At 35.5% G+C, this 11,600-nt stretch overlaps 1 protein-coding gene across 4 annotated transcripts; it reads right to left on the bottom strand.

Moving 5' to 3' along the window:
- Window positions 1–3,074: 3,074 nt before the first annotated feature.
- On the bottom strand, window positions 3,075–11,176 carry LOC132104022 (ubiquitin carboxyl-terminal hydrolase MINDY-1-like). 4 transcript variants are annotated; one of them, XM_059509184.1, is made up of 10 exons: window positions 10,955–11,176; window positions 9,463–10,488; window positions 8,353–8,410; window positions 7,321–7,385; window positions 6,200–6,358; window positions 6,019–6,121; window positions 5,776–5,918; window positions 4,753–4,941; window positions 4,391–4,531; window positions 3,075–3,687 (listed from the first exon to the last, which is right to left on the bottom strand). In XM_059509184.1, the coding sequence occupies exons 2-10, from the start codon at window positions 10,090–10,092 to the stop codon at window positions 3,607–3,609; spliced, it is 1,569 nt and encodes a 522-aa protein (XP_059365167.1). In that variant the 5' UTR covers window positions 10,093–10,488; window positions 10,955–11,176; the 3' UTR covers window positions 3,075–3,606. The 4 variants fall into 4 exon arrangements, with proteins under 4 accessions (XP_059365167.1, XP_059365168.1, XP_059365166.1 ...); XM_059509185.1 differs by having other exon boundaries at window positions 10,977–11,176; XM_059509183.1 differs by lacking the exon at window positions 10,955–11,176 and adding an exon at window positions 10,634–10,702.
- Between the last annotated feature and the right edge of the window lie 424 nt (window positions 11,177–11,600).

Genomic DNA, 11,600 nt, shown 5'->3' with positions numbered 1-11,600 from the left:
AGGATATCTTCATAGGTAACGTGTACCAGAACTAATTTAAAACGTTTTATTTTCCAAATGTATAGCCATCGTCACTATATTGCTACTATGGAATATTATTATTATTAGTTACTAGTCAAGTGTGCTCTGTCACCCTAAAGGCATGTACAAAAAATAGAAGATGTTAAAATTTCTGAAATTTGATTATATTATTTAAATTTAAACTGAAATATGGACTAATTATTTATTTATTCAAATTGTACAAATCTTGAGCCACAACAGCATCTTTTTGTCTAGATTATCATATCTTAAAGGAGAATTTTACTCTTTTTTTTTTTATTTTTATAGCCTTGGATTGCTGTATTTTTTTACTAGTTGTTTTCAGATATTACACTTGATCTTAGCCATAAATGTGAGGGGGGGAAATTGTTTAATTTGAAAAATTTCTACTGTAGCAGTTTTATGAATATTATTTAATGCGCTTTATTACATTTGAAGGTATTGAAAGGCTATGAATTGGGAGAAAATATATCTCCTTTAAGGTTTAAGCTCAACGAAGGCTGTTGGTGGTTAATAGAGGTTTAATAGGCACTTAATGTAAAACAAAGCCACTCCAATTATGAATAAAAGATTTGGAGGCAGATGTTACTATTGATTCAGATATTGTAGTTATATATGTGAGATGGGAAATGACTAGTGATAAATTTACTATGGATAATGGTGCTTTAAAAAAGGCTGAACGGGTTTAACTGACTACAAATGATTGTGATTCACATCGCAGTGATTTCACCAATCAGCAATCTTACTGCACTTAATTGCAGTTTTGCATTCTGGTACAAAGGTTGCAAATTGGCAACCGGCTGTCAGACAACCTGCTAGCGTTAGCATAAATTGCATTTAGGTTTGTGTTATGAATGTGCTATATATGTCATGTTTAATTCTGAATTAACATGGCTGCTTAATTTACTCATGGTTTAAAGTTTGATTCGAACCAAAACGAATGGATTTTATTTCTTCTTAGAATTACAGGAGCTTTTATTTCGTACAGTGTGATGTTGCATTTTGAGCATTTTTGTTTATTATATTTTTTTCCCTCTTAAAGGAATAGTTAATTGAAATACAAAAATGTATTCATCCTTAGGCCACCCAAGATGTTGATCAGTTTGTTTTTCATCTGAACATTTTTGGAGAAATTTAGTATTGGAGTGGTGTGGATTATTGCAATGTTCCTCTCAGCTGTTTTGGACTCTCATTCTGATGGCACCCATTCACTACAGAGGATCCGTTGCTGAGCAAGTGATGTTGGGGTAAATTGCTCCAAATCTGAAGAAGAAACAAACTTGGAAACATATTGAATGGCCTCAGAGTGAGTACATTTTCAGCAAATTTTCATTCCTGAGTGAACTTTTCCTATAAAGGCAGTGCACAATTCTAATATTCTGCCTCATTTGCAGTCTTGAGATTTGAATACTAATGTTATATCCTAATATCCAGGCAACAGCAATTTAGTATCCTGTGAAATAAAATATCAGACTTGCAATTTAAAAAACACATTAACAAGAAATCTTGTAATTTACATTAAATGAACAGCAAATAGTTTACGAAGTAATTTGTTTAGAGCGTTCTAGTTTGCAATATTCTAAAGAATGACTGAATAGTGGGACGTTAGATTAATATGAATCTAACAACCTGCATAATTATAAAGCAGTGAATGATCAGATTTGACAGATCTGGGACAGCAGAGTACTTGTAAAGTGATTGAAAGCAACTTACTTCATGGGAAATAAACATGGACAATGACATATGATAATTTATATCCGTTTATGGATATATTATTCATATCGTCTGTCCACTGACAAACAATGTTGTTTTTTTGTTGTTGCAAGTACAATGTCACACCACAGAAATAGAAATGTAACATGTTCAGTACTACATAGTGCCTCATACAAACCACTGTGCTCTGTAAATATCCATTTCCTTTGCATTATTTATGAGGTTGTTATTTTGTTCTGAAGCATCGAGTAGATTATTTGTTTAAACTCTTTGGTAAAGTTTCTCAAAACTTAAAATGACACGCTGATCTCATGAGTGCCTCGAGATGCCGAGCGTGTGTTGTAATAATTACCCATCAGTGTTGGTAATTCTCATGTTTCATTGTGACAAACTCGAAATAAACCTAGCGCAAACATGTCTAGCACATTAACTTCTCACTGAGTCATGTAGAATTGTTGGAATTTGCTTAAGTGTTCATTGGTTGTGCTTGTCAGTACTATGCCAATTTTTATCCTAGACATCTAAAACGTCTAATGTTATAATCTGATTATCACCTTTTTTTAGTCAGTCCATGCATGGTTTGTGTATTGAATATGTTTTTAAAGAGTTGTTACAAAGCATCTGATATTCATTTGGAGTTGCGCCGTTTCTTTCAAAAACATTTGAACCCTGGTGTTTGTCTTGCACTTTAATTTTCTTAACGGAAAGCACACAGGGGGAGAAAAAGATGAAATGGAGCACCTCGTATGTTATTTGTTTTTGTACTTACAATCCTCTTTTTGAAAATTTTTGCCTTTTTGTATTTCATGTTAAAACTGTACAATTGGACATCTTCCATATAAATATAAAAGAAATGATCTCTGACTGTGAGCACATCTTCATAAATCAGCACTAATAAACAATATGATGTTTCTTTATATCAAGTGTTGTTACCACTTCCTCCATGTTTCTCATTTATTCAATTATACATATACTTGTATTTAAGTGACTGAAAGGGACTTATATATAACTTGAATTTTTTTTTTTTTGTAGAAACCATTTTTGTTGGATTATTTGAATTGAATTATTTAAAAACAATCCTTTGTAACGAATGTCTCCATTGCCACTTATGAATTTTAATGCATCTTTGTTGAATAGATGTATTAATTTCTTTATTTATTTTTTTAAATGACCCAAACTTTTGGACTTTAGTGAATGTTCCCTTTAGAAAAGATTTTCACAAGTGCTTTCAGACTTTTGGAGCCCACTGTAAGCTATGTGTACTTATGGTAATACTAAACCATGTATGTTTGCCAAATGATTTTAACAACTGCTCCAAAAAATGCTGCACTTAAGTTTCTTTATTCCAGACATTTCATAAATCAATGGTCACGCATTTCCTGTTAACACATAGGTGGCTTTTATTAGCTCAGCTTACAGGGTCCAGGGAGCTCCACGGTGCGCTAAGGCAATCAAAGCACAGTCCTGTGTACGTAGTATACTGTGTATCACTGAATGAAAAGCCAGTGACCAGTAACTATGTACAGATCAACTTGAGACAGTAGTATTTCAGTGTAATATTAAATTCTTATAACAATACCTGATAACTTAACATTACAGTCTTCAATCTTTAATGGCATAGTTAGGAGCTCCACAGTAGCACTCAAACAAATACTCATTAATGCTTAGAAACAACTGCTACCTTTATTTGGTCCAGTAGACAAACGATGAGCAACAGTTCCAACCACAAGGATAAAGGAAAGGCAAGAACAAGGGGATCAACTGTACTGTAAAGGCAGGCTTGGCATTGGGACGATGGGAAGTCTTTTGTTTCAGTAGTGGTAACTGAAGATGAACTGGCTTTGAGAGTCTGGCTTAAAGAATACAGCAATCCGAGTCGTCCTTCTTTTCCCGGCGCCTCTGTCCTCCGTGCTGAGACGCGGCCTGACCTCGCATCTGCAGGGATATGAAGAAAGGACACATTTAGAGATCAATTTCACTACTGCAGAAACCTTTAACAGAGCGAGTAAAAGTTTAAAAAAGGGCATATGCTATATAACTTAGTTTTTAAAAGAATAGCTCATCCAAAAGGGATTTTTAAACTTGTCTCTCGTAGAACCAGTGGAAGATGGTTTCCACCATGGAATAACAATTGAATCTCAAAATTCTGACTTGTTGACATCTCACAATGTTTTGTTTTACTTCTCAGAATCCAGAGTTTGCATTCTATTAATTTGCCTTTTTTTTCAGAATTCTGAGTTTACATCTAATTCCGTTTTACGTTTCTGCCAAAGGGGCAACTTTTTATCTCACAATTATTTTTTATTCTTTTTTTCTCTATTTCTTTTCTCATAATTGCAGCAACAAAAAACAAAATAAGATATAAACTTGTGAGAAAAAAAGTGAATCATAAAATAAAAATTAATTTAAGTTTAAGTCAACTTAAGTTACCACATCATGAAACTTCATAGAAAATCCTTTAAAATATCATAAAGAACTAATAAAACATAAACATGTAACAACATAAAGATGAGTAAATGATGACAGAATCTTTTTTTTTGGGTGAATGGGTTTCATGAATAAAGCCAGTTTAATCTCAAAGAATGCTTCCCTAAAGTTTCATGCATGAGTTCCCTTCTGAAGGGTAGACAGGAAGTACCTGTCCTGCTGAGGGCTGGTGCTGTTGTGTTTGTGGCTGCTGGTACTCCTCCTGCTGTAGCTGTCTGGCCAGCTCAAGATCACTCATGGGTCCAGGAGCGTCACCCTGCTGCTGCTGCAGGGACATCGCCACCAGGTAGTCCTGGATAACACATTCAAACATTCACTGAGTGAATCTCAAGCCAGTATTGGTGTACACGTCAACATGAAACAGCTTTCTCAAAGCAATTCTACTTCTGAGTGAAATAATGTAGCATTCTTTTTTGCATTGGGATCTTAAGGAGGTGCTACATGTTAGGCTTTGATATTATTGGGTACTTCTATACCTACATTATAGCAAAAAGAAAGGCAAATCTTAATCACCTGGTCGATCTGCATTTGCTGCTGTTGTACAGAGGGCTGGCTGGCTCCTGTGGGTTTCTGGGAAGGGTGGCACAATCTGAAGTCTGAGTCACAGAAATTCCCATCGCCCTCCACATTATGGAGACTCTCCCACACTACGCTCTCCTCCTGCAGGAAACCCTGATCTGTGACCAGCAGGTAAAGGTGACCCTGCAATTTCACACACGTTGAACAGAAGAATGTTGGTAACAGTTGACGGTAGCCATTGACTTCCAACTTATTTTTATTTTTTTTAATACTATGAAAGTCAATGGTTGCAGTTTAGTTGCCAGCATTGTTCAAAATATCTTCTTTTGTGTTCCCCAGCTGAAAGAAATTCATATTGTAACAGTTTTCTTACATGTTATGTTTAAATATGCAAATAAGGCATTATCTAATTAAATATGCACTTAAAAAATTGTCCAGTTCAAATATCTGAAGATTCATTTTGTTAATATATTAGACTTAAAGTTTTTAATAGAGGGGCTCTATAAATCAGAAACGGACAGAAAAATATCATTTTTTTATATTTTTGAGGGATAAAATGTTAAAATCGGGTCAGTGATATATCGACAAAAAGAATATAGATAGGAATCAATAGCTTTTACAGTTATGTATAAAAGAAATGCAATAAAGTAAACATCTAAAAGTGTGTTTTGAATGTTTTCTTTCCACTAGTCTGAGACATCACTTCAGACAAAGATCTCTAAAATGACCAGTGCATAAAATAAAACAATGTTTTTGCCTGTAGTGTCTATCTTGCCTTATGTCGTAATGCTATAAATGTATCCAAGCAAAATTTCAGCATTATAGTACATCTTTCTGCTCAAAATGTGATGTTTAACTTAGGGTTATAAACATTAACAAATAAATACTTCTGTGCTATTTTTGCCCAAAAATATATATGTTTTTTTGGTGGGTTTAAAGCCTCTTGACGTCGCTGGGGTTGTTATAATCAGTTTAGCTGCTATGGAGAGTGTTGGTGTGGGAAGACTGATACAACACCTTGTGCTTTATCATAGTGCTGAAGTGGTTGTTCCTGAAAAACCCAGACAGTTCACCCTCCTTGGCTGTCGTGTTGAGCTCACACAGGCCGTGATATGACAGCTGGGTTGCTGTGGACTCCAAAAACTGCTCTGCTATCAAACCTTTAAACAAACAGACATTAAGACTTACCTTCAGCTTTAATACAATGGAGCCCACACAATATCAGAGCCATTTGTGTTTAAGAAATAACATCAAATGTACCTTCGCTGACTTGACTGCTATCTGTCGAGTGCTTAAACTCGATGATCTTCTCCACCAGTTGGTTGTAGCTGAGTTTGCCCACTGCAGACACCACCTCAGGACTCTGAAGAAGAATAGAGCACTTATACTGTTGTTTGGATATACCAAATTCATACATTAGAGCAATTTTCTGCTGACGTACCTGTGGGTCGACAAGCCAGCCGTGGTAGAGCGGGATGTCAAGCAGATCAAAGACGATGCATTCAGGCGTGTACTCAAAATCAGACACACCTGTGAAACGCACATTAACGTCGAGGCCCGTGGACAACTTCGGCAGCACAGCCATCGCGTCGCTCATGTTCTGTGAAGGGAATGAAAAATACTGCATAATATAAAGGCTTCTGAGGTAAACAGCATACCAGTACATGGTGCTCTTTCAGGGTCATTTATCACGGTTATGTTACTGACCTCAGCATGTGAGATCTTGAGATTTCTGGGTCAAGTGGAGCAATATTTACCACAAAACAAAGCCAACCTATTAAGTTGAAATCATGTAGATTGCATTTTAAAAATGACATAAATTAATAAATGCATTACAGTTCATAATTTTGGTGTCAGTATTCTTCAGAAACCATTATAACATGCTGATTTGGTGCTCAAGAAACTTTTGTTTTTTATTGTTAATATACAAAACAGTTGTGCTGCTTACAACTTTTGTGGAAACGATCATAATTTTTCAGGATTATTTTATGAATAGATATTTCAAAAGAAAAGCTTTTATTTGAAACAGAAATCTTTTGTAACTAATTTCTTAAAAAAAAAATTTTTTTTAATAATCCTTGATTATATCTATTTCCAGTTTTCAACACAAGCCAACAGCAGTCTATGTTCAGAAAAAAATATATAATCTCAAATATTCCAAAATAAATCATGTATACATATTTCATTTATATTATCTGCGTACACACAAGCCATTTAAATAATACAAATGATAATTATAAAAATATCTTGCGTGAGCTTGTGTCCTTCTATTGAATCTATCTCATTTTCAATCATGAGCAAAAAGAAACAGCACATGAACAAAAGGAGGCTTTCATTTGTGCAACGATAAGCACAAACACATGTTGGAATTGTTAATGAAGGGCTCACAAGCTTTCATTCATAGATTGAAGGCCTCATTCACAATATTTGATTGTATATGTCTTTTAGTTCAGAGGTTTCCAACACAGCTCTCTGCTTAACATCTTAATAATATTTACTAGACACATGCTGAAGATCTGTGCAGAGCTGAGCCTGTTACACTTGTTCTCCCACACAATCTACCTGCTGGAAATTGAGCTCCATCCCCTCTGCTCTCTCCCGTGGTTTGATGGACAGCACACATTCACCTGGAACAAGAATAGAATCAGACTTAAGCACTTTAAGTGAACGGGTGCCATCAGAATGAGAGTCCAAACGGCTGTTAAAAACATCACAATAATCCATAATAATATCCACACCACTCCAGTTGACTCAAAAAGCTGCATGTTTATAATAAACAAATCCATCAAGACCTTTTTTTCCCTCTATCCACACAGATCAAGCGTACAAGTGTAAATGGTCCGAATCTATTCTAAACAAATATTTTGGTGGAGTTTAAGGTGGAAATATTACAGGAAATAGACTTTTTCACTGGAAGAAGCATTATTATGGGTTTGTATTTTAGCCAGAACAACAGTTTAAAGTTAAATCGCTTTGAAGTTTTTCACTTCACAAGACATTAATTGATGAACTGTAGTCATGACGATTACTTGTGAATTACTGCGATACTTTCATCAGCTGTTTGGACTCTCATTCTGACGGCACCCATTCACTTCAGAGGATCCAATGATGAGCAAGAGATGCAATACTAAACTTCTCCAACAAACTGAAAATGTTTTGGATAGCCTGAGGGAAGGGACATTTTCAGCAAATTCTCATTTTTGGGTGAACTATTACTTTAAACATCTGGACTAGTAATGATTCAAACCCATCGAGGTGTCTGAAAGTATTGCCATCGTGTCCTTGAGCAAGGCGCTTAACCTAAAAGCATCTTCTAATTTACTACTTAAAGAGCAGAGACATAGGTATAATCCGTGATTGGGGTGCCATTAGTGGTACTGAAACAAATGTTTTCACACAGTAACCTTCTTCTCAAGTCACACTAGCCGTCTGTTTCCAACCATAAAGTTTACTGTGGTACATCACTAGAGCTCCTTATCAGAGCTTATCAGAGTCCATTACCAGAAAATGTGCTGTGACACTTTGTGTTTTAATATAATTTGATATAACATATTGAAACAGATACAGCATTTCCAGTGCTGGAAAACATCGTACCAAGGTGAGCCATCAGCTCTTCAGTGGTGATCACTTCCGTCTGAGCCGGTAACTTCACCTGAAGAATAGACATAAGAGTTCATACGGTTCATATTTTACACACATGTAATTGCCTAAAGTACACCTACATGAAATTCACAAACTGCTTTTAGTCATGGCACACCCTCGTCTACATTTTTGTCTTCTATTTTACAACACTTTTTTTTTTCCTGAATGTGTTATAGGTGTTTTACCAAAAGCTGAAATCGTGTTTATACAGTAACACACAGGAACAGATAAGAAGAGTCACGAGTCTATTACTAGGTCAGTGATAAGTCAGTTTTATTCAGCTAAATTTTGCCATTATTGATTACAATGGATTTTCTATATTTGTATATGCACTATAGTTCAAAAGTCTGGGGTCTGTAAGATTTTGTAATGTTTTTAAGGAAGCCTCACTAAGGCCATTTTATAAAAAAATACAACAAAACCATATTATTGTGAAATATTATTAAAATTTAAAGTAACTACTTTATATTTTAATATATTTTAAAATCTAATTGTAGCTGAATTATTAGCATCGTTATTCCAGTCTTCAGTGTCACATGATCGTTCAGAAATCATTTTAATATACTGATTTACTGCTCAAGAAACATTCCTTCTTATTATCACTATTGTAAACACATCCATGCTTTATACTTTTGTGGGAACTCTTTTTATTATTATTTTTTTTTGGCATTCATTGATGAATGAATGAATTTTTTGTATTAGAAATTTTGTATAACATAAATATTTTCATCACTGATGCATCACTGATGCCCAAAATTATATTAAAAACGGTCAGTAAGATTTATATTTCTACATTTATTAATCACTGATTTTAACACAGGTTAATTGCAATTTGAACTTGTTTTTTGTTCAGTTATTTTGTCAGATGACTTTAAAAAAGTTTCTTTCACGTCATTAATTCAAACAGTGTGCAAGTCATAAGCAGAAGTTTAATATTTATTTGGGTTTGTTCAAACAGTTTAAGTGATGCGTGCTGCTTGCCTTAGTAAACACCACACATGATGTACTTGTTCTGAACCATGTGTTTGTACTATGACAAGCAGGTAATGCTGCATGGCTTACCTTCCACCACAACAACAGGATGTTCATGATGGCAATCAGGGGGCAGGGCCCGTTCTCACTCTGTGTGATAATAGCCGTCTTCTTCTCTTTCCAGGTAATCCACTTGACAAAATAATATGCCGGCATGCTAGGCTCTGATGCCCTTGCAGCCCCTTCACAGGCCCCTCCGCTCCCTAGAGAGGGGACTTGGTTGCCATCCTCAGCAGATTTGGATGAAATCAAAGGTCTATCAGGAGGAATCCCATTAGTCTCCTTGGAGAACTCCAGACTGGCCACAGAGAAAGTGGGCGTCACCTCTGATTGGCTGGGCGTGTAGGATTGGCTATTGATGATCTCAGATTCAGCGGTTTTGTCTTGGCTTTTACTGGTAGAAGACAGAGTTGCGTTAACTCCATCTTCAAGAGAAGCTGTGGTTGTTGGAGGATTTTTGCATGTTATAATGTCATCTTTTATAAGGTGTGAACTACTCCTGGAGGATTCCTCAGCATTGCTGACACCCTCTTTTTGGCTTACTTCTTTGTCCTGTGGTTTAGCCGCATCAAAGTCCTCTTTTTTGGTTGTGTTTAACTGCTGTCCCTCAGAAATGCCTATAATCTCACCATCAACGATGTCTGGGCAGGAATCTGCCATGACCTGACAGGTGAGATTAAGTGCTTATAATTAACAGAGCCAATTAAACTTGGGTGGTAAGCTGATAAAAAATGAATTTAAAAAATCTGGTAGTGACTGTTCTTTTCTCCAGAATGTTATTTATGCTTACTTCATATTTCTTAGTTTTAGTTTTTGGACCCACGTTTCTGCCTGTGTCAGTCTTTTAAAAGCAATCGCTTACACTAAAAAGCCAGATAATTACATCGATTCCTTCTTAAGTTAAAACCTTGGTACTTTCTTGCTTTCACGCCACATCCATCACCAGAATGCAGTGGAGGAAACGGTTAAAGTGGCCTTTTTTCAGCACACCTCTGTCTAGTTGTGTTGTTTTTGAGTTGCCTAAATCTGGGAACCGCTGAGTCACAGGGAGGCTTTCTGTGGATGCACATAAAGCATGTCAGCATTCACAAACTCTACATGTGCAAAAATACGAGCTTCAGAGTTACAATAATTTGTTTGGGAAAACTATTTCATGCATAATAATTAGAAATGCTGGAAAACCCTTAGGGTTTGTTTTCACCTGATCACTGAAGGGTGATGCTCTGAAGGTTAAGAAGGTTTTCTGACCTCATATTTAGAATTTCCCAAACTTTAAAACAAACAGAAAGAAATTTAGATAAGATTCACTTACTAAACTGAAAAGTGGAATTGAGCGATTGTTATTTTTTTTTTTTTCAAAAAACACTTGCTCTGTCTTTTCAGAACAAGGTATTTATTTCCCAATCTATTAGCAAAAAAACAACAACTTCTACTTAATAGAGTCTGAGAATTCATTAACATATTAATGCATGCTTACAATCTTGATAAGAGTAACTTAAGTAGTTTACTCCACATTACTTACAACAGCAGCAGCACAAATGTACCATCTCGTCCTTTCTCCAAGTCTTTAAAAACCTTCTTCTTTACCTCTAAAACATAGACTGTAAAATACAGTAATCCAGTGAAGGTGTCTGACTGAAATCTACAGTTTCTTCTGTCTACCCGTCCGGCTGATACAGCGCCTTTCTTTTACTGTCTATGTACAGCGCACGTCACTCTCGACTCTTTCCGTAATCTTGTTTTTGCCTGTCTCACTTCCGGTGCCTGTGTTTGTAAACAGTGACGTCAAGTCGGAAGCTAATTTACTCTTTATAACTATATCACTACGATATTTTTTATACTTGGCAAAGTGTCATGTTAGGTCATACTGACAACAGTGTTGCTGTAAAATATGTTTTGATATATTAAAGCCATTAAGACGTATGGGATTTGAATTATTATCAGTTATCTAGTGGCATCTCGTGGTTGGAGGATGGAAGTGCATGATCGAGTGGTGAGTAAATAATAAAAGAACTTTCTCAATTCAATTCAATTCAAGTTTATTTGTATAGCGCTTTTTACAATACAAATCGTTACAAAGCAACTTTACAGAAAATTATGTTTCTACAATATTTAGTAGTAGCTAGTAGTTTGTGCACGTTTGACAGGATTTTAGAAAAATAAAAATA

This window comes from Carassius carassius, chromosome 25 (genome assembly GCF_963082965.1).
Source record: "Carassius carassius chromosome 25, fCarCar2.1, whole genome shotgun sequence".
NCBI lineage: Eukaryota > Metazoa > Chordata > Actinopteri > Cypriniformes > Cyprinidae > Carassius > Carassius carassius.
The sequence above is the reverse complement of the archived record's forward strand: the minus strand, read 5'-3'. Positions and strand labels throughout refer to the sequence as shown.

Excerpts from the sequence above, each read along its gene's own strand:
- LOC132104022 (XM_059509184.1), bottom strand. The coding sequence starts at position 10,092 with ATGGCAGATTCCTGCCCAGACATCGTTGATGGTGAGATTATAGGCATT. Across the intron at positions 5,919-6,018 it reads TAGCAGTCAAGTCAGCGAAG|GTTTGATAGCAGAGCAGTTT; the intron begins GTACATTTGATG and ends GTTTGTTTAAAG. Across the intron at positions 3,688-4,390 it reads ACCAGCCCTCAGCAGGACAG|ATGCGAGGTCAGGCCGCGTC; the intron begins GTACTTCCTGTC and ends ATATCCCTGCAG.